Genomic DNA, 21,552 nt, shown 5'->3' on the forward strand with positions numbered 1-21,552 from the left:
TGTTCCCTTTCTCTTCTACTAGTATTATATTAAATGTGCTGGGTGATGTTATGTGTGCTATATGCACTTTACTCTCCAGAATTCTCATCTATCCAGCCCGTAGCTTGTGTTCCCCTACTTCACGTGACCCTCGAGGATCTTGTACAGTGGGATTCCCCTCCGCGATATTTTATTAATGATTAAGCGACGAATTAATTTATTTATAAAATATATTCATTACTCTTTAGTTTGTATTCATACTTAACTTCCTTTATTTTAATGTTTTAATTTTAATTTTAATCGGGTTACTGTGATTTACTTGTGTTTGGAAATTTTGTGTATATTTGTTAAAGATCCTTCAATCTTTCTTTAAATGATTCAATCGCCAGGAATACGGCAGTAAATTAAATTCCGAGAAACAATAATGAACAATTTTAAAACGTTTAAAGTTTAAAAAACAAATTTATTTGTTTATTTCCTCGTAATGACCTAAAGAAGAATAAAATGTTGAGAGTTGTAAATAATTAAAAAAAAACTCATACCTTAAATAAATTTCTACAGTTGCTTCATTTTTTGTATGACCAGCAATTTATAAGTTAATAATGTTAAAATTAAAATACTAAGATGCCTTTAACGTGAAAAAAGTAGCAAAAACTTAATTTCAAGTAACACACTTAATAAAAAACTTAAACACCTGTCAAAAGTGAGGTCTTTATATGTGGATTTAAATCCAAAAAATCTTGAGATAAGTGACAATCCTTATTTGCCATTTCACCGATAACAGTAATTACCCACCGATATAATAATCAACCATTATTCGTCCCAATAAGCATGAAGGTTGTAGATAAAAAAACGACACTCATGTAAGAGATAATTTAGTATATAATTTAATAAAGTAATAATTAAATTTAAATACAATTTTTTAATGTCTTATTGTATATACAGACTGACTGGTTTTTAGTTTTTTGCATTAATAATAAAAGCCAATTATTAATTTAAATAAAGTATCAAATAATATAAAATAAAATTATATATAATTTATAATTATAAAAAATTGTTTGTGCTTTTATAAAGTACGTATAAAATATAAAATATTTATATAAATGAATATACTTTACAATATATTTACAGGAATTAATTCTTTGGTTTTACTTAGTGTTAAATAATTATTATAATTTATCATTTAATAAAAAAACTATTGTTATAATAATAATAATAATAATAATAATAATTATCCACTGATTTTAAAAATTCTTATCAATGATTTTAAATGACTAACATCAATGACCAAGAATGCACCGATAAAAAAATAACTTAATTTAAGAGCTAAAATCTTAAAAACCAAGAAGATTATTTCAAATAAAAATTCTTGAACTAAGAAATTTTTCTATACTTAAATAAATTTCGGCGGATTTAAATCAAACTCAACTCTTCAAAATGATACTCTTGGTTCAAGAATTTAGCACTTGAATCAAGTAAATTCTTTCTTAGCGCAGCAAACTGAAGATTAAGAGTTTGCAAAAGATTATCTTAAAATTAACTATAATTACAATTACAATAAATTGAATTAGATCGCCTAATTATGAGAACACTCTTCTTTCCTTTGAATAGACATGGTAGCAGCAGCGACGGCCATCCATTCATTGGTATCAGATTGGTACCAGGTCAGACCTAACGAGTAGCGAGCATTCAAATTGGCATGTTGGCAGTGACTGAACCACCAGCCACCATGATAATTAGCCGCGCAATCCGCTGTGCTTATGTCCATATCCCGGTCTTTAGCGCTGAACGCCATGCCATTTTGGTAGGAGAAAGCGTCTGTAGCATTGCCAGAGTATCCACCAACATGTAACTGGTACCCAGTTTCTTCAGAGTGTACGTTGAAGTACTCATAGTTCGCATACCACTTGCTGCCGTAGATGTCAGTCAGGTCGATCTTCAACCTGGTGCAATTGTCACGGGTGAGACGGTGCAGAGCTTCATTGCCGACCCAGAACTCGCTGACAGGCGAGCCAAATCCAGAAGCGTATTCAGACCAAGATCGGTCAAAGTCAACGACTCCGTCGACGCGCCTTGCCACGACGATCCATCCTTCATGGCAGGAAACTAGTAACGGAGCTCCTTGTCCAACTCCCAGGAGAGTTAGTCCGTCGCGGGCGTGACAGTTCCCAGGAAGCGCGTCAACCATCAGACGATACTGATCTTCAACATGCTCCAATTCATGCGTTACATTTATCGCTTTGGCTACGGAAGAAGTCAAATTTAACTCAGACAATTGTTTAGTTAGCTTACTGGTTATCTCCTGCTGCAGGTCGCTCTTTTCCTGGAGCTTTGACGCGCTCACGCTCAGAGCTTGAACTGTTTTCCTCAGGTTTGATAGTTCTTCCCGGGTTAGTGATAATTCGGCGTTTTTACGAGCTGCGTTTAAATCCAGATGCGACAAAGCACGTTTCATTTCTGATTGCAGCGACTCATGTTTGTCTTCTAGCGTTTCTACAGCCTGAAGATTTTCTCCTGAAAACTCTTCAAGCTTAGTTTCGAAGGTTTTTAAGGTACTGGTGACGTTTTCCAGTCGGGCTGATAGTTCTGATTTCAAGCTGTCCAGCAGTTGATCAGCAGACTCGTGGTTCGGCTCATAGACCACCCGTTTTTCGATCATAGCGCGTTTTCGAGATACGAGTGCAATTTTGTGCTCGAGCTTTGTCAGCCGGTCTTCGATTTTGCGAAAGATGCTTTGAGAACGGGAGAAACTGTGACGCATTGATCTGTGATGATCGTGTTTGTCTTGATAATGAATTTCATTACGCGCTAATTGATGGTGCTTGTGATCGATTGTCGGCTCCCATTTCAGTGATTTCATCTCAATTTGCACCGTGCTTAACTGTAAAATAATAAAATTTTATTGTTATTTATATTATTAATATTATTAATATTAAGAGAATAAGGAAAATTTTATCTTTGGCAAACTTGTATTTATATGATAAAATTCTTTTTTTTATTCAGTTTAGCATCATTGAAAATTAGCATCATTTATTTATTTATTTGTTTATCAAAATTTTAGACCCTAAAGCCTTAACTCCCTAAGGACCTTACGTACAAATAAATACAATGAGTGTGAACTTAGCAGATATCTGATAATTTTTTAATAATTTATAAACAATTTATTTGTTGCAGAAGAAATAGTATAAAAAAATGCATATGGAAATTTTCGCGAGTTTTTTTTATGTAATTTTTCAGATTTTTTTTACAATCATTGAGTTAAAATTAATCTAAAAATTCTCAAAAATTAGCTGTCTGCTGAATTCATCTTCATATGAATACATAGTAATAATAAAAGTAGTTAAACAGTAATGGAAATGATAATAATAATGACAGTAAGAATAAGAAAAATAACTTTGTCTCAAAGCAAAATCTATCGAAGTTACCCTCTAATGACTATAGTTCATAAAACAAAGAAAGGAAAAAAAAACATAAATTTGAATATTTAGTAATTTGAACATTTTAGTAATTACAGTTATTTACACGGAAAAAAGAAAACTCGAAAAATTACAGTATATAATGCAACGTGGCGCTTCGTGATGAAAACTGGAAAAATTACGGTTTCAAATGTAATCATTACAGATTTTATAAGAATTACATTGTAGAATGTAATATTAACATTGAAAGCTTTGAATATTAAATTAGAAATTGAATTTAGAAAAATGTTATTTCAAACTGTAATTTTTCTAGTTTTGATTACGACGGGACCGATTTTACATTTGAGAAGTTGATTTTCAAAGGGGTATCTTTTCATTTTTGATTAATCGAGACAAAAAACTGGTTATCTCTAATTAGAAAATATTTTTATTGAATTTTTTTAATTTAGCTATGAAGTGCTACCGGTTATGAAACTACAATTCGATTCTCATTAAGAAATTTTTATTATTTTCGGAGTAATTAATATTTAAAAGTCAAAAAAACTGCTCTTTTAAAATATAAAAAGATACCCTTTTGAAAATCAGCTCCTCATTTTATACTGTATCATCTTTATCTACAAAAAACTTGTAACACTTCGATCCAAATTCATTGTAATCAATAGTCGTAACAATCTCCTCCAGTAACTGGTTCGACACTTAACTTCAATGACTTCAAACTATGTGTATTGTGATTAAAATATCAAAAAATCATAAAACTGAAGTTCATAATTTCTTCATTCATAATTTTTAATTTTTGGCAAGTTGTAAGTTATTATTATTAAAAAAAAAATTATTCAATAAAAACTGAAAAGTTTTTTCCATATTTTCAATCACTGAAGTTTATTTTAAAATATTTTAGAAAAATAAACCAATAAATTGAATGACATGCGTAATAAATTTTAGAAGAGAAATGAAGAAGTATATTGAAACAAGAAATCATAAATAACTATAATAATTTATAATAATGTATATAATTTAGAATTTATTAAGTTTGTGGTTAAAAAAAAAGTAAGAAAAATAAGTAATAAAAATGAGCGACAACTATTGTTATTATCAATATCATCAATATTCTATTTTTCAACCTTATAAAAAGTCTTTGTAATTTTTTCTTGGTTTCTTTGTAAGAGGACCAAAGTATAGATATAAAAATATCATAGTGAATGACGTGTCGTTGGTTTAACGTTAAAAAACCTGAGGTTTAATAAAGCAACAAAAATAGACCAGGTGATAATAAAGAAAATGAGAAAGCAAAAAATAATAAAAAGAAGACACAGGGAGAGACGTAAAGGTAATAAAAGAGAACCGATTGGCCAGCGGCTCGTGTGAGGTAACACGCTTAGCCACCCCTGCTGCTGATGCCTTAGCTTTAGCTGGTTCGTTTGTCCCCGGGGCCCTGAATGCGGTCAAGAATATATTAAGAAGTGGGGGATTACCACCTGCTCACCCGCTTGGCATTGGAATTGAACAAAGTGGAGGCGGAAGGCGACCCAAGACTCCAAGAGAGAAAATGAGAGGCCAGATTACCAGCCCACTGTCACGAATAAAGAAGACTAACTGGAGAAAGAGTAAGAGAGCGGGATTGAAGGCTCGGGGGACCAAAGTAATGTATAAAATAATATATATATATATATATATATATATATATATATATATATATATATATATTTATTTATAAATGTAAGAGTAGAGACGTTGCGGCAGCTGCTGCCCGCCAAAACGAGAAACTGAAATTAAGGCCGGCTGCTAGCCGATAGCCTGCTGGCCCGCAGGTGTACATGCGTTTCATGTAAATTAAGCATCTACTTGGACTTTGGGCTATCAAATCAACTGGGTATGCAGAACAATTTTAATGTTTTAAAAACAGTGAATATTGTTTCAAAAATTTATTTAATATTGAGACATTTTTGGTGGCGGACTTTTTTTTTTTTTTTTTTTTTTTTTTTTTTTATTCATGATTGATTTGAGATTTTACTGTCAATAAATCAGTCTAATTTTTTAATTTAACTATGTAAAAAGAAAGTTGGAGACAGAAGTTCATTTTTATTATTATTATTATTTGTAAAGATAATTTTAATAAAAGATTAAGAAATCTTGGAATTTTTAGTGAAAAATCACACTGACAGATGTTCTATAACATTTATATTTATTTAAAATTGAAATAAATGTTTAAATTTTTGAAATAATGTAATTAGTCTGGTACTTTCACTGTCACAAATTAAGGTGCTTCAATAATGGGTTAATTTAAAATAAATTTTCAGACATATAAATCACTATTTTGACCTTAAATAAAAATGAGTTAATTAATATTTTAAATATGGTAAAAAAATGTCTGGATTTTTTGACTCTACATATTTAATTTTTTCATTAAACACAGCAAAGTTGTCAAATGTCTCCGTGAAGATAAATATTTTATAATACTGAAATTAATTTTTTTTAGGTCTTTTTGAATAAATAAATTATTACAAGAAATTAAAGGAACCGAAAAACCACCAGATGTCTGCTGATTTCACTCGCATAAAATTAAATATATTTAAGCGGTTACGTGATAAAAAAAATTAACCAATTACCTGACTAGCAACATCAGCGCAGCTTCTGGTCAACTGTCCAGCACGTTCTTTGACAGCAGTAATGTCATCACGAACAGATCCTAGAGAAGCTTCAATCCTTGTGAGCCTGCCTCCAAGATCGCGGATCCCGCGACCAACTTGAGCGATGTCACCGCGCAAAAGTGAAAGCTCACTTTTAATTAACGCTCGTTGGGCAAGCTCTTCGCTGGCATTCTGGGTGCGTAATACCTCAGCAAATTCACTTTTTAGCTCAGTAACGGCGCTCCCTAACCACTTGATCCTCAGCCGTTCGTTCTTCGCCTCGTTGCCGCTTCCGCCGCGCAATCCGGTCACTTCCTTCCTACGAATGTAAGTTATTGTTAATGCTTAATTCAACCATGACATTTCATCCTCTTATATTTTTTTCTCTTTAAAATATTGTTACAAAAAAAATTAAAATCTAAAAGAACCAGATATAAGACGTAGTTTTTTAAAAATAAAAAAGAATTATTTTTTTTTCTGACCTTAGTTGTTTAACTTCGTTCCTCAGGACCATCAGCTCAGTGTTTTCTTCAATGGCCTTCTTGAGTGAACTATCAAGAGAATTGTAGTCCTCCTGCCGATGATCCAGAAGTGCATTTACTTGTTCACTGAGCAATTTAACCGCGCTGGCTAACTGTTCGGACGATAATGATGAGGCTGAAGACGATGGGGCTGAAGAAGAGTAGACGTTTTCGAAAGCACTCGCGAGTAGAATAAATAGAAGAAACACCATCCACTTAAGACACTCCATGATTATAAAAATAAAAATAATAAAACAGTGTAAAAAAAAATGTCAATGAGCTTGTGGTAACGATCGCATGAAACGATGTACGAGAGTAGTGATGCCTCAACGAGGCTTAACTCATTAACTAGACTACTATCCGAGTAGAGTACTTTGCTTAAGAATTATATGAGGTAATGTATACCTATGCTTATGCTTATGACACTGGGTTGTGTATTTTTAAAGAGAGACCTTTACTTGCAGACCGTTGGAGCTTAACTGAAGTAATAGACCCAAAGTCCAGGTGCTTATATCAGCGTGTCCGCACAAAGGGACGGGGTGGGCCACGGGCTGGCTGCTTGCGAGGCAGGTGTTCGCCGCAAACAACATCATGCCATCAGGTATAAAGCCACAATATATCTCCCCTCTCTTTAGTTTTAAACTCATGTATGTACTTGCCGAAATACCACCGTCTCCGTTTTACAGAGGTTTATAAATTCACAGGATCATTAGCCATTAGTCCGGAACAAAATCTCTGGATTTATTAAAATATCCATATTAATATTAATATTAATCTTAGTATCAAAATTATTCTTACGGAAAAGTATTTTTTATTTTCTTTAGATTTTTTAAATTAGTAAATTAGAGGTAGCTCAGAAGTGATATATTTTATTTTTTATTTTTATTTTATTTTATCCAGCAAAGACAGCTGCATTTAAATCTGGTGGGTGATTGTGTTGGATGTACAGGTATATTTATCTGCGTTGTATGGAGCACGCTCGAATAGATTCTTTCAGGCTGTTTTATACAGGTATTATGTAGTTGTAGCCACGCGCCAGCCTCCGAGTCATCGTCGCAGAACTCGTGCCTGTGGACACTAAATCGCCGGATCCTCAGATACGGATGAAGCAAGAGTATGAGTTTTATTTGAGGATGAAAGATTTCGTGTGCCAGCCTTAAGGGATGAGATAATAAATATTAAATACAGCAGATGGTTAGCAGCGACTTTAGACATTGTTTCCAATTCTGTCTACATCCGAAATCTTTTATATAGACCCATCGGGCCATTAATTTAATGAATTTTGCAACTGTGTCCAGTCGGCTTTTAGCTTAATTTCTAGTCCTGATATTAATCTGTCTATACAAAACGGTAATTATATACAGAAAATTATAATAAAAAATATATTTATTATGATAATAATACTAATGGATTTAGATTTATAAGATAACACTTTTACTTAGTATATAGTTAACTTTATTTTATTTTGTTTAATTAATTACTTTACCCAAACAATTTATATTTTGTTACATTACAGTTTGTTCTTTCTACTATTTCAACAGTTAACATAATTGAGGGTGTTTTTTTTTTTTTTTCATTTTTTTTCATTTTTAATATCACTACGTAATAATTACGTTTGCTTGCAATGATTATTATGTGTGATTGTGTTATAAACTTAAAAAAAAACGTGAGGTAATAACTGTTAGTTTAATTTTAAAATTGTTAAAATGTTATTTACATGAGATTGTCGTTAATCTCGAGGGTTAATGGCACTAAATCGAGATAATTAAATTCGATTATGGATTAACTCAAATTAGGAATTAAAATCAATCCTACTTATTATTAATTCGTTAGTTTTTAATTAAAGAGATCGCTAATTGCACGATTTAAAATAATTAAGTTATTAAATCTAATTGACACGATTAAAATTTGTTTGTTTTTTACAGTTTAAAAATTTAGTCTTTAATTTACTTATTAATTAATAAATAAAATATATAATATATAATATATTTATATGTATCGATAGGAATTAAGTTTGTGCCGATCCGTAGGTACCGGTTGGTGGACGATAAGCTTTTGGAAGAGTCATTATTTGTATGCTATTAAACGCATATTTTCTTATTCCAATATTTTTCCAGGTATTTTCACGCCTGCAGCCCTCGCTAAAATTCAAAAATTATTTTTGTCATGTTATGATTCGGCTTGATCAATATAATATATATAATAAAAGTTAAGTAAAAGTAAAAAAGCAACTTGTATCGTAAAGATGAAGATAACTTACCTACGCATACAGTCCAATGCCCGAGCGTATTCGTTTTCAGACAGGTGATATTCTGTTGCAAGAATGTTAACTTGCTCGAGGGTAATTGACATCCCAGTTCTGTCTTTGGCACTTTTGCAGCTGGTAAACCTCAGTCCTTTCATACGACGACAAATCTGTGATGACAATTGCAGTATATCTGTATTTTTTGATACCTTTGCATGTACGCTTGTCTTTAACGCTGACATCATATCTGATAGTAAACTTTGTTTTACAAATGAACGTGCACCGGTCACTGAAAACAAGGACAAAAACACGCCCATTATATTTAATTAACTTAAATAAATTCTATCCTATAAATAAGGGGGGCTTTATTATTTTTACTAATCACGAAATCTGTTTAATTTACATTTAAACATTTGTTTACTAATAAAATTTTAATTATTTTTCTTTTAAAAATTTTATATAAAAAAATAGATAAATTTATATCAATAGTGAAAACAAATTGATTTATTTGAATAAAAACTTTTGTTTGAAAAATAAATTGAAAAATACAAATAGTTTCCTATCAAATTAACAACATTTAATCATTACTAACGAAACTCTGAGATAAACTTTTAATGTAATTACTCTTATATAGATTAAAAAAAAAAATCAAATCATGGATAACTTTTAATTAATTAAGAAGTTTACGTGTACCAATGCGTTACAAAGAATATGTATGTCTAAAAAAATATTTTACGGATTTGAAAGCATGTCAGTTATAAGCAGAAATGCAATGCTATATATAAAGCTTATTGTTATCATTACTTAATCTACTCATACGTATTTTTAAAACAAAAAAAGCAAAGATTTTGTTTTTCTCAAAATTAAAAAAATATATAAATTTACAAAAAAAAAAAAAATGATCGTAGATTTTTAAATTAGCGGTTAAATAAAGCAATAAATTTCATAAAATTTTTTCAGAAAGAAAATTTATACGCTTTTTTAACTTTATTATTATTTTAAAATCTCAAAGCTAAAAAAGTGAATCAATTTTAAATTTATTGCCGCGAAATTTAATAATCACAAAACCGCGCGCAACGTGTGAATAAATTCCTAGCATAATATATAAAAATAAAAAATGATTCGATACTTACGTCGTGAAGAATTTGTCTCCATGGGAAGATTAAGTTTCTTAAATCTCAAATAATACTCATTAAGTCTATCAAAGTTGTCAATATTACTTTTTTCCTGTGGTTTAGTGTTACCTAAACTCTCGGCAAGCGTCGCTAGTTCATTGATACCGACGTTAAAGAAAACCGGAGTAATATTGAAGGCAAGAGTTTGCCGGGAAGACTGTGGTAATGGAAGCAGCGAGTAAATACCATCAGGAACTGGAAGTATAACAGTAAGAGCAGCTCTGGAGCCGACTACTCTCGGCATCGGCAATTGCGGATTCACCAGATTCTTGTCATCTATTTTGGAATGAGGTAATCCACACCTCGTGAGAGTAAAAGTAACTGTGTGAAGATCTTCGACAGCGACAGTCATGTCTCCCCACATGTCAATCTCGTCGCCGTAGTAGCTGAGAAGTGCCTCGAAAGATACTAGTGGCCCCAGAGTAGTGAGAATTAAAAGGAAAAGGGGATCCGGGCGTTGGCACCAGAGTTTAGCCATCAACCCAGTAACAAGAGCCGTCAGCGCCTGGCTGAAACAAACGTCACGTCGATACCTGACATTGCAGCTGCGTTGTGCGATCTTGGCGTCTTCTTGAACGCGGAACACCGAGTGAGTGAGTCGAGCAGTTTTCAACAACCCGTCCATCGCTTGTCTGAGTTTCTTCATGCTGGGACGCAATTCGCTGGTCCAGTCAACGATTGACGCAAAGTCCAAACCTTCTGTGAATTTATTTCTCTGGCCGGAATTTTTTATCACCCGGGTCATCGAATCAACCGCCTGACAGACGTCCTTAGCTTTGGCAAACCCAGCAGTCGCTTCGTCTGCACCCGAGGCTTGGGAAGATAACCGCTGCAATGAATTGGCACTGTCCAGAAGTTTGCTGGACTCCTCGCTCTTCAGGTCGTTCTTCGGCTGTATGGTGACGACGTTGGAAGGGACCCGATTAGCTGGAAGACAAGCTCTCAGCGGTTGAGTACGCGGCATTCCATTTTTATTACGTAGTCTCACCGCAGGACTGCTGCAGCGTCCACAGAGAAATTTAACTTTCGACACCAGACACATAACACTCGCCTCAATATTCAATTGCGTTAAATCCCAGGGCTCTGGTTCGTCTGTCGGCTTGTAATAATTTGCCGAAGGTGAATTGCACATTTTTTTAGTATCAAGAAAACGTTTGCTGAGATCGAGCTCGCCATTAGCACGCCCATCCTCTTCTTCTTCTTCCTCTTCCTCTTCCTCTTCTTCTTCTTCTTCTTCTGGTTCTTTTTCCTCTTCTCTGACAATTTCTTTACCTACTTTTAGAGAACAATCTCTATCAGCATCGTTGGTACGTTCATTAGTATTAATATTATTATCTGGTTCTTCCTCCTCAGTGTCTTTCTCATTATCTAGAGTATTTTTACAGTCATCTTCGACCTCGGGAAATATCACAAAATTTTCATTAGTCGCAATCGCCTCATGATTATTGTAATCGGGATTATTACTTTCATTATTCCTAGACCCAATAGACCCAGCGTACTTGCTACGAGTACTCTCTTTGCTCCACATATCTTGTACACACTCAGGAGTGTCTGGCGTAATGAGATCATCAAAATCCGGGCTCTTAAGATCAAAGTTTAGCTGCTGAGTAATGCGTTTAAATGGCGATAACGACTGATTGCAATGTAAACTCAGCGTCAAGCTTTCCTCATTATGATTTTTCGTCTCCTCGGGTATTTTAGCTACTTTGTACTCCTCCAAAAATGTCAAGGCCTCTTCAACGAGCCCTGGATCCCAGAGACTCAGCAGTATTCGGGTTTTAGAAATCATATCCTCGCAAATGGGAAGCATACCGCTGGTTTGTTTTTCCTTGGCGAGCTTCATTAACGATCTCATAGCTTCAACAACGTCTCTCCTCAGCTGTTTAATCGCTTGTATTGCATCGTGAGCCATCGTTATTTTTGAGGTGCCCTGGTACAGTTGACTATGCCTCGTCGGGGACTCTTTTAATGCTTGGACCAGTCTCAACAATCCACCGTTCTTGCTTTTATGAGAGTGAGCAGTGAATGCACCGACACTTATAAAATCATAGAATCCACATTTATTTAAAGTGTCGTTGTGGACCCACATTCGCTGGAGATGAAGATTCAGAGGCGCAAACTCCAAAGTACGATCATTTTTACGGGACGAGCGTTTAAAGTAACTGGCTTTGAATGCTGCTAGATTTTCTTTAGCCTGGGAGTACAGATGCAGAAGATGAAGATGTCGATCGAGTAGCTCTACTTGTTTGGTGTGCCAGGGCTCGCGTAACTCCCCCATACCCGCAACCTCCTGCAGCAACTCCTTCTCCTCTTGAATCCAGATTCCCAGTAGCTGTTGAGGGAATTCAAAGCACAGTTTACTCTCCGCCATAATTTCATGGACGCAAATATCTCCCCCGAGACCAGAGTGGAACCTGTAAGTCTGGACGTAAGGGTTCGCAAAGAGTAGTTTCAACTGTCCCTGATGAGGTAACTTCATTTTGGTGCCCAGTCTCGGGGGTAACGACTGTGAGCGGCGATGACAGTAACCCGGATTATTTGTACTTGGAATGTTTCTCGACGGAGTACTTTCAGTGCTATTTCCCTTGTCATCAGCCTCCAAACTCCATACATTTATCGTCAAAAACCCGACTGTCGTGGTCTTCGCGGACTTCAAGGGTATCCTCAGTCTGGGGGTGTCTTGTACCTCGCTGAACGTGACACAGGCACTCCCAATCGGGGTAGCAGTTTGGCTAACCCTTTCGCGCACATCATAGGCCGTTATCCTCACCTTGGTGTCTGTATTCAACCCATCGCTGGGTCGGAAGCTCACGGTTGTCAAAAAACCTGGATTACTGCTTCTCTCAACAACTTCAGTGCGCGCGTACATTATCCAGGTTGGAGACTTGGCTACCTGGACGTCTATCTCGAGGACTGGATTCGGTGGACGCCCGTGTCCGTCACATAGTAAGTTATCGCAGGACAGTGATATCTCGCAAACTGGTATTTCTGCAGGATCAGTTTCTATTCCTCGTTGAAGTCTCAACATATGGATGTCGGTGTCATTCTTGTGACCTGAAGACGACTCAATTCGTTCCCGTAATGCCAGAAGTTGGTTTCTCATGAACTCGTAACTCGCCAACTGGAGTGCTTGGAGCCAAGCGTCACGCTCTTCTGATGAATTCGCACCTAGCTGCTGGTACAGCCCGCCTTCAAACACTGCAATTATATTTCATTTTAATCAATACACTATTCATGATAATCAGTAATAGTCGAGTAATTATTCTCAATTATAAAATCACTGATAAAATTTTATTTTTTTTTTTAGATTTTAATTACTTAGTTGAATTAATAATTGCAATTTTTGGTAAATGTTAACAAGTGGGGTTGACGATTTTAATTTTTTTCAACGAAAATTCTATTTAATTTTATTGATATATATTTTTTTTTAAAGATACATAAAAAAATGAACAATTAAAAAAAAAAAGTTGATTATCACAATTTTAAGAAAATTTTCAAAAAAAATTATAAATATTTAGAAAATTGTGATATCTAACTTTTTTTTTTTTAATTGTTCGTTTTTTTATGCATTTAAAAAAAATATTTATCGAAAATATAAAAAAAAAAAATAGAATAGAAATTTTATCCAAAAACATGTAAGCCAAAATTTGTTCCAACTTTTGAAAGCAAAAAAGCTATCTTTATTTTTTTATCATAAATCCACCGTAAAAACAAGCAGAATCAAAAAAAAATTTGATAATGTTAATTTTTTATCTAGATATCTCCCAAAATGGGTTTGACCCCACTTGTAAATAATTACCCAATTTTTATTTTGATCTGATTTAAAATATTATTTTCTATGTTTAATTATAACTTTAAATTATTTTTTGTATTAAATGATATATCTGTATTTAATTAAAATTTAAAATTTAATTTAATTGTAAACCTTTAATTCATCAAGTAATTTCGTACTGAGTTATAATATATACACATGCAAACCGATGCAAACCAATGTATTAAATACTGATGCCTCTGAGGGAGCTCAGGTTTCACAGTCAAATAAAATTTTTTATCTATCTATCTACTTAAAAAAACTTTTATAGATAAATAGTTATTAATATTAGAAAAAATTAAATAACTACTATTATCACAATTCGTAATTAAATTCCATTAAAAAAATAATAAAAATTATTATAATAATATTTACCTATACTAAAACCATAAGGTATCTGACTAGTTGGCGGATCAATGCGATAAGAACATTGTTCTAGAATAATAACTCCCATCGGCTCGGACCATTGTTCCTTTGACTTGAAATAAAATAGAAGATTGCCACGTAGACGACACCAACGCTCGAGACTTACTGCGAATAAATATAAAATTTAATAAATTCAACTTAGCCATAAAATAAAGTATAATAAACAAATAAATTTATATAAGATATGTATATATATAAATGTAATGTCTTAATCCAAATAATAAATGGCTACAAATATAATTGAATTATAATTCAAACGTCTATTCATTTGCATCAACGAGCATTATATACATACTGACTTGCATGGAATTATCAATTATTCAATTGACGTCACAATGTGTCATGCTACGTTTAGTAATAAATAATAATCCATGAATACACCACAATCATTTATAAATAACATGCAACAATGCTTTACGCATGCAAATTAATTTTTACTTATTTATTATTTTACATTTTGTTATTTTTCGTTTAACGTTACCATTCGATATTAATATATATTTAAAATCAATAGCTATTACGCCTGAATAATATATATATATTTTTTTTTTGTCGTGAATAAGCCCTGTACACCTGTGCATTTTACATTAGCATAACAGCGTATTTATAATTGAATCCCAAGATTACCAGAGTGTTAGTATAGTAAGTATGATTATTAATTATTATCTACGGTGTAGTGAGATTTAGTAAAACGGTGATTAATTAATAGTGTAGGAGCATGAGAAATGATAAAATTAATAACAGGACTTATCAGCTACTGTTTTTAGTTAATACAGTATTGAGAAGCTAGATAAGTATTTATAGATACAGATTGGGATGTATGTACAAGTATGTGTAATATAATTAGTGTATGTGTTTGTTATACTATTATATATATTGTTATTTTTTGTAGTGGTTTTGTGTGTCAATATGATAAATGGATGATGCATAAAACAGGCTTAATTATAAAATCAATAGTGTAAATTAGCGGATGAGTGATGTAGGATAATAGGATTAGAAATGAACAAGTAAAGTAAAAGGTGAAAATGGTAAATGCACTCGATGATATATGGTACCTTTGCTTGTGCTGGCTGAAACACAACTGAGGTTTCGAAGAGTCTTATGGGTTTTTCCTTTTTGTCTTTTGCGCTCTAGTTTTTTACCCGTACCTGGAAATTATATTCGAGGTACCGAATGTTTATATTAATTAAAACAAAAATACCACAACCCCGTATTTACAAAATGTAATTATGTAATAGGAGTCAATGTACAATTTATTTTAATATTAATTCATTAGACATGTAAATAAACACTCATTATTGTTTAATACTTATGTTTGTGTTTAGTATAAGATTTTATTTTTTGAAATTTTTTTTTTTTTAATTTAGTGAAATTTCATGCGGTAATTCGGTTTTATAAAATTAGACAGAATTGATTTGATTTTTTTTTTTTTTACTTTAAACTAAAATCTATTGAAATTTAGTTTATGCTAGTTGATGATTACACCTAGTCATGCCTGTAAAAAATAAAATTTTAAAAATAATAACATTTATAAATAAGGTTCTGGTGTAGATTTTTTTTTTTTTGGAAATTTTCCAAATCCGGGCTAGGAACCGGTTTAAAAAATTTTTTTAAATAGAACTTTCAAGTAATTGATTTTGATTAAATTTTTAGAAGATAAAATTAAAAAATTGAACTAAAATACAGTAAAATTAATAAGTTTTATAACATTAGCAAATAAAGTAAAATAAAATTTTTTTCTAAAAAAACTAATTACAAAAAAATGTATAATTAAAAAAATAAATAAAGTTCTGTGATGAATAAAAAAAAAAAAAAAACAAGTTGAATAAATATTCTACTCACTAGAAAATTCCCAAAAATCCTTCTACCTCTAAACAAGAACCTCGTTAATAAACAAGCATTGAAATGAAATAATTAAAACATTAACTATTCTATAATTTTAAAAGTAAATATTTCTAATAGATACAAATGGTTAATTAATAGTTTCTTATAACATTCGCAGTTTATATTTAAATATATAAAAAAAAAAAAAAAAAATAAACAAAGTTTGGTACATTTATGAAACATGCGAATTTTAATCAATCACTACAATTAATTTAATATCATCTTGTATCTAGGTTAGAGGAAGTATAAAATACAATCTTTCTCTTAATCAAAAAACGTCACTCACTCTCAGTCCTACGAAAAAATCCCTCCTGGCGTTCTTTGATGCACAAAATTCCTTCTTTTTCGAATTTTTGCGATGGCTGGGTAGCCAGAGTCATCAACTCGTGTTTGTTAAACCTCATTTTCACTTGACCATCTGAAAAAAATTCAAAAAAAATTTGAATTAATAATTCAATTTCAAATGTCAGGTCAATATAAATTCAAACTATAATACTGAAACTATATACGTAAACCCACGGTTTAATCATAGTAATTTATGAAATAAATTTAAACAAATGCTTTTAAAGAATTAAAAAAAAAAACATTTCCCGTTTATCAAAATGCAAAATAGTCTTATTTTTAATTTTTTTAAGATAAATAAATTATAAACTTAAATAAAAATTAAAAAATTTAATGTTAATTACGTAAATTGGCAGCTTAAAAAAGTGAACCATGCTGGTAAATAATTTAATTGAGGTGAAACTCACGATTAATGATTTTTAATTAACCCAAGAAGCTCCTGGCACCTTGATCCCCACTGGATTAATATTAATCATGTTATTTATTAATTAAAAAGTAAGTTAATTAATAAATAACCAACAAAATAATATCTTAGTAATAATAATAATAATTTTTAGTGATAAACTTTAAATAATATAATAATGACGTCATATTATATTATTATAAATATCACTACACTTGACATGTAGGTTCGACACGAAGACACTTCACTCTTGCGCCATTGATCTATCGGCGAAAGCTGGCTCTTTTTTCTCTCCTTTTTCTCTATTTCTTGTTTTATGCACGATCATATGTTGAGCTCTTAATTCTCCATTCAATTACCATCCTTGACGGGAAAACAAATAAATAATAATAATTAGTTCTTACCACTCACAATACAATAAACTTAAAACATAAATATAAATAAACCAGCGTAATAGAAACGTGAGTACCTAGTATCTAGTGTCATATTTTATAATAAATCCCACGCACATTGTCGTTTAAATATATACTTATTTTCTTTAACACACCAGCAGCAATTCAACATTGTACACCCGTAAGTAAATTCTAACCTCGAAGACATACCGACAATTACCATGGAAGAATTTCTCCGGGCCTCGAAAAAAGCACTGGTGAGTTATTTTACACAATTAAGATATTTATTTTCTTGCTCCTGATGCTGGGTAATGACATTTGGGTGGAGGTTTAAAGACCGGTTGTAATCACAACAATTAGACTCATTTCTGTCACCTGAGATGTATTTTTTAAATGACAACCTGCGTGCGCATTCGAATTGCGCGCGCACTTTTACAATGCGCGGGAAATTTGAATTCAAGAAAAAAAAGAAAATCTTATTAATTAATTTTATTTCTTATCGCAGGAGGGCTTAGAAAATTTTCGAAAGATAAAAGTGGTTATGGGTAATGAATCGTGTGATCTCGACTCGGCGGTCTGCGCTCTGGTCCATGGGTTCTGGCACTTTGATAAATTAAAGAAGGAACATGTGGATGATGTTGCAGTAATACCGTTATTAAACGTAACGAAACGTATGTTCAAAATAAAAACCGAAGTGGTGTATGTAATGAAGGAAAATAATATCCCCTTGGAGTTGTTAACATTTAGGTAAGTCTTACATGTAAAGTATATCTTATTGGGGAGTAAATTTATTATGTTTATTGTTGGGTGTTATGTATAATGTATAAACACACATTTTATTATTTGTTGCATCTGAAGGGATGAAATCGATCTGAGGGAGCTGAGTGAACGACAGATGTTGGAATTGAGTCTTGTGGATCACCACACGTTGACCGATTACGATGTGTCATTGGCAGGCTCGGTTGTCGAGGTGATCGATCACAGACCTCAAGATACGAATTGGCCGTGGACAGGTCGCGATATTAATCTAGAAAAGGTCGGCAGCTGTGCCACCCTCGTTGCCAGAAATATATTGGATAAAAATCCAAGACTAGTGGACCAACGGATCTCGAGCTTGTTGAAAGGCAATTATCTGTCCAACTGATAAAAGCTATTTAATTTCTGCTTTTATATCCTTTTTTTTTTTATTTTTTTTACTGAAATAACTATTTTATTCATCGCTCTTTTACTTTTTTATTTTATTAACATTCTCTTTTAAATTAACAGGGCCAATTTTGATAGACACGAGTAATTTTTCCGAGTCAGTGGCACGTGCAACTCAACTGGACATTCAAGTGATGCAAGAGCTGGAAAAAATCAGCACTAATACTGAGCCAGACGGTAGTAGTAGTAGTAGTAGTAGAAGTAGTACCGGCTGCGGTGATGGTAGTGGTAAATCCACCCCTTTAGAAACACAAACGAATCGTAATAAAATTTATTCAGCTATTTTAAATGCCAAGACTGACATCAGTTGTTTGTCGCCCGAGGATCTTATTCTAAAAGACTTAAAGTTCGTCAACGGAATTCCCATTCCTGGGTTACCAATTCTCGTAGAAGTTAGTATTTCTTTCTATATATATATATATATAGATGTTTGTGGGTGTGTGTGTTTTTGTATGATGTAATGTAAAAAAGTATGAGAGCGGATAGGTACAAGTAAGACGACTCGAGAATTTTTCCATTTGAATTTTCACGAGATTAGAGATGCTCTCTTGCACCTTCAGCTCTTCACCTCTAGTCCAATACCAATCCGACGATCTGTGAAGCATTCAATTTTACTTTTAGGAATTCTTGAATTTAAATGCCGCTTTGGAAGCCCTGAATTCGTTTACAAGGGAACGTGAATCCCAGCATCAACACCGTCTCACGGTAATCTTAGGGATGAATTTAAAGGGCCAAGTGGTGAAGCGAGACCTCGGAGTATTCTCTTTCTTACCCAATGATCTGGAAAATAAAGTAAGTGTTTAACTATTTTCTTTATTCTCCTGATTCTCAGTATTCAGATTGTGCACTTGCCAAGTAATTGTTAAGTCATTTAGCATTTAAATTTTATATCTCCGACAAGATACTAACTCTAACTTTTAAATCGAAATCCAGATAGTAAAAGCACTTGAGAGCGTCGACTCGGGGCTGGATCTGTCACCGTCTCTCAGCACATCGAAAGAAAACTGGAGTTTAAAGCTGTACAAACAGGGAAACGTGCGGGCGACACGAAAGCAAATACTACCGATTATACAAAGCGCATCGGCTGGTTGTTAATGTTGACCGTCGTGTGCTCTTCTCTACCCACTACACACAACAATCCACATTCCACACTCTACACTCCACACTCGAGACTCGACAATTTGCAACAGCTACCATGCCACCACACACTAGACTTTAACTGGCATTAACCGTATACTGTAACAATCTAAACATTAAATTTTCTGTTAAGTTAATTAAAAGGCTTCTTATCTAATTGCTATGCGCCTCGTATTCCTTATCAGCTCGGCACCACTCAAACTGAATTAATATAACGTGAATTTCATTTTCAGCGTCCGGTTTTTATACGTTCAACTTGAGTTGAGAGAACAAAAGAAAAGACCTGGATACCAAGTTGGTGCGTTAATTTCATTAAATTATCTGTTTGACAAAGAGAAAGAGGATAGGAGGAATTTAAGAGAACGAACAGCACTGGATATATATATTGTGTTGAAGCGAGGTGAACAAAAATATAAAGATGAAATGAGAACCGTCTGACCCAACGGGGAGTAAATCCACTGGGCGTATTCAATTCTCGCAATAATCCTCGCATATTCTACGTTGGCACCCCCCCCCCCCTCGTTGGCTCCAGCTTCTACTTCAGCTTGTTGCTGTTGTACACAACGTTATATTATTAAACGTTGAAAGCAAGGCGTAACTCACAAGGTGAGTGAGTGAGAAATAGAGGTTTCATCGCTTAGAGTTGGAGAAGTTACCTCACCTTGTGCTTTGCTGGTGGTATATGAATGCTAATGCTGATATGCTGATAGTGATAGTGAAAACAGAAGCTGTTGCCTGTAGTCTGTAGTCTGTAGTCTGTAGTCTGTAACAGATGGAATATGGATGGATGAGAGTCACTCGCTCGCATCGCAGATCGTTATGGATCGGTTGTTAAACCGCTACTCGCAACTGAAAAGTTGCGTGAGGGTGTTGGGAGATTGCTACCAGCTAACAGCAACAGCAATTGCGGAATGCGGTGAATCATGCTGTGAGAGGGTTCGTAGAGGGCGCTTAGCCTTTATACAAAGATAAAAAAAGAATCTCTGAAGAAAGAAGAAAGAGAAGCTTCATAGCAGCGTCAACGCTGCGAGCCAGTATCTATCTTTATTTCTTTCAACGGCGGTGCAGAGTCTCTTTATACTTGTGTATACGCTTACCTCATCGCACATCGTTTGTTCGCATCGCAGAGTCGCAAGCGTGTCAAGGGTTTCACGCTTGTAGCTTATATACTGTACACTGTACACTGACAAGAGACCACCACCACCAGCATCAACATCAGCATCAGCATCTCTACACCCGGCATGCCACCGAGACCGTACCGAGTGAGGGATTATTTGAGTCACTGCGAAAAATAAAACAAGAGATAGAGGATAGAGTAGTGAGCGGTATAGTATGGCGCTGGGGAACGTGAAAAAATGGGAAGAGAAAAGAAAAAAGATAAAATAATAATAAAACGAGTCGGAGGAACAAATCGTTGCGATTAATTCGAGCCCGTAGCACATAGGTTGATCCATCAGTCCTGGCCTTTAATTTATGATCTACCTCTTGAATTGTCCTCTCGCTCTTTCTACCACCGCGAGCTTTGTATTATCACCCGTAACAATCCCTCATCGCGTGCCTCATCGCAACCTACCGATCTATATAGATAGATGGGTAGATATGAGTATCTATAGCTGCCTCATCAATTCTACACCAAGGAAATTACCAAGATTTTCCTTTCCTTTCAAGGCCAGAGACCAGAATCTTTAACACCTAATATTTAGTACGCTGTTAGAAATTATTACTCGTCTTTTCGGTGTAGTGGAATTGATTTTCAAACACTCGTGATTAAAATAGATTACACTTATGAATTTTTCGTAAAAATAAAACTGTTTTTTAAATAATCAAATGATATTATTCTGAAAGTGGGAATTCAATTTCTAGTAAAAAATTTAAGGTACAAAAAAAAATAGTACTTTTTTTTTTAAATAGACAATTGAATTTTTTATAAAGACGATCTTAATGAGTTTTATCTCAACTCCTATCTTGAAGACGGAATTTAAATTTGTCGT

At 33.4% G+C, this 21,552-nt stretch overlaps 3 protein-coding genes and 2 long non-coding RNA genes across 9 annotated transcripts; 3 read left to right on the forward strand and 2 right to left on the reverse strand.

Annotated features, from left to right (window-relative positions):
- Nucleotides 1-1,223: 1,223 nt before the first annotated feature.
- LOC141529040 (protein scabrous) lies at nt 1,224-6,773 on the reverse strand. Its single transcript, XM_074245382.1, has 3 exons — nt 6,505-6,773; nt 6,002-6,341; nt 1,224-2,860 (listed from the first exon to the last, which is right to left on the reverse strand). The coding sequence occupies exons 1-3, from the start codon at nt 6,771-6,773 to the stop codon at nt 1,556-1,558; spliced, it is 1,914 nt and encodes a 637-aa protein (XP_074101483.1). The 3' UTR covers nt 1,224-1,555.
- LOC141529056 (uncharacterized) lies at nt 2,845-6,011 on the forward strand. Its single transcript, XR_012479509.1, has 3 exons — nt 2,845-5,034; nt 5,117-5,265; nt 5,872-6,011. It is a non-coding gene; the product is annotated as an uncharacterized LOC141529056 (long non-coding RNA).
- A 5-nt stretch (nt 6,774-6,778) lies between the features above and the next one.
- LOC141529053 (uncharacterized) lies at nt 6,779-8,139 on the forward strand. 2 transcript variants are annotated; one of them, XR_012479506.1, is made up of 3 exons: nt 6,779-6,937; nt 7,008-7,144; nt 7,444-8,139. It is a non-coding gene; the product is annotated as an uncharacterized LOC141529053 (long non-coding RNA). The 2 variants fall into 2 exon arrangements; XR_012479505.1 differs by having other exon boundaries at nt 7,008-8,139.
- LOC141529037 (inositol polyphosphate-4-phosphatase type I A) lies at nt 7,976-16,974 on the reverse strand. Of its 2 annotated transcripts, XM_074245376.1 has the most exons (7): nt 16,834-16,974; nt 16,371-16,502; nt 15,256-15,348; nt 14,150-14,305; nt 9,922-13,161; nt 8,804-9,077; nt 7,976-8,684 (listed from the first exon to the last, which is right to left on the reverse strand). In XM_074245376.1, the coding sequence occupies exons 2-7, from the start codon at nt 16,486-16,488 to the stop codon at nt 8,552-8,554; spliced, it is 4,014 nt and encodes a 1,337-aa protein (XP_074101477.1). In that variant the 5' UTR covers nt 16,489-16,502; nt 16,834-16,974; the 3' UTR covers nt 7,976-8,551. The 2 variants fall into 2 exon arrangements, with proteins under 2 accessions (XP_074101477.1, XP_074101479.1); XM_074245378.1 differs by lacking the exon at nt 15,256-15,348.
- A 176-nt stretch (nt 16,975-17,150) lies between these two features.
- LOC141529046 (exopolyphosphatase PRUNE1-like) lies at nt 17,151-19,723 on the forward strand. Of its 3 annotated transcripts, XM_074245392.1 has the most exons (8): nt 17,151-17,290; nt 17,383-17,478; nt 17,727-17,968; nt 18,080-18,345; nt 18,488-18,601; nt 18,704-18,816; nt 19,046-19,216; nt 19,358-19,723. In XM_074245392.1, the coding sequence occupies exons 2-8, from the start codon at nt 17,443-17,445 to the stop codon at nt 19,517-19,519; spliced, it is 1,104 nt and encodes a 367-aa protein (XP_074101493.1). In that variant the 5' UTR covers nt 17,151-17,290; nt 17,383-17,442; the 3' UTR covers nt 19,520-19,723. The 3 variants fall into 3 exon arrangements, with proteins under 3 accessions (XP_074101493.1, XP_074101490.1, XP_074101492.1); XM_074245389.1 differs by having other exon boundaries at nt 18,488-18,816; nt 19,358-19,722; XM_074245391.1 differs by having other exon boundaries at nt 17,160-17,290; nt 17,380-17,478; nt 18,488-18,816; nt 19,358-19,722.
- The last annotated feature ends 1,829 nt before the right edge of the window (nt 19,724-21,552 follow it).

The sequence above is a fragment of the Cotesia typhae genome, unplaced genomic scaffold, assembly GCF_013202065.1.
Source record: "Cotesia typhae breed Kobodo isofemale line unplaced genomic scaffold, CoteBio_Ctyphae contig_44, whole genome shotgun sequence".
Taxonomy (NCBI): domain Eukaryota; kingdom Metazoa; phylum Arthropoda; class Insecta; order Hymenoptera; family Braconidae; genus Cotesia; species Cotesia typhae.

Coding starts and splice junctions, on each gene's coding strand:
- LOC141529037 (XM_074245376.1), bottom strand. CDS start 16,488: ATGAGGTTTAACAAACACGAGTTGATGACTCTGGCTACCCAGCCATCG. Junction 15,349..16,370: donor ATTTTTTCGTAGGACTGAGA/GTGAGTGACGTT, acceptor TATAATTTCCAG/GTACGGGTAAAAAACTAGAG. Junction 9,078..9,921: donor GGAGACAAATTCTTCACGAC/GTAAGTATCGAA, acceptor CCTTGTTTTCAG/TGACCGGTGCACGTTCATTT.
- LOC141529046 (XM_074245389.1), top strand. CDS start 17,443: ATGGAAGAATTTCTCCGGGCCTCGAAAAAAGCACTG. Junction 17,969..18,079: donor TTGGAGTTGTTAACATTTAG/GTAAGTCTTACA, acceptor TTGCATCTGAAG/GGATGAAATCGATCTGAGGG. Junction 18,817..19,045: donor GGTTACCAATTCTCGTAGAA/GTTAGTATTTCT, acceptor TTTTACTTTTAG/GAATTCTTGAATTTAAATGC.
- LOC141529040 (XM_074245382.1), bottom strand. CDS start 6,773: ATGGAGTGTCTTAAGTGGATGGTGTTTCTTCTATTTATTCTACTCGCG. Junction 6,342..6,504: donor AACGAAGTTAAACAACTAAG/GTCAGAAAAAAA, acceptor TTACATTCGTAG/GAAGGAAGTGACCGGATTGC. Junction 2,861..6,001: donor GCGCTGATGTTGCTAGTCAG/GTAATTGGTTAA, acceptor ATTATTTTACAG/TTAAGCACGGTGCAAATTGA.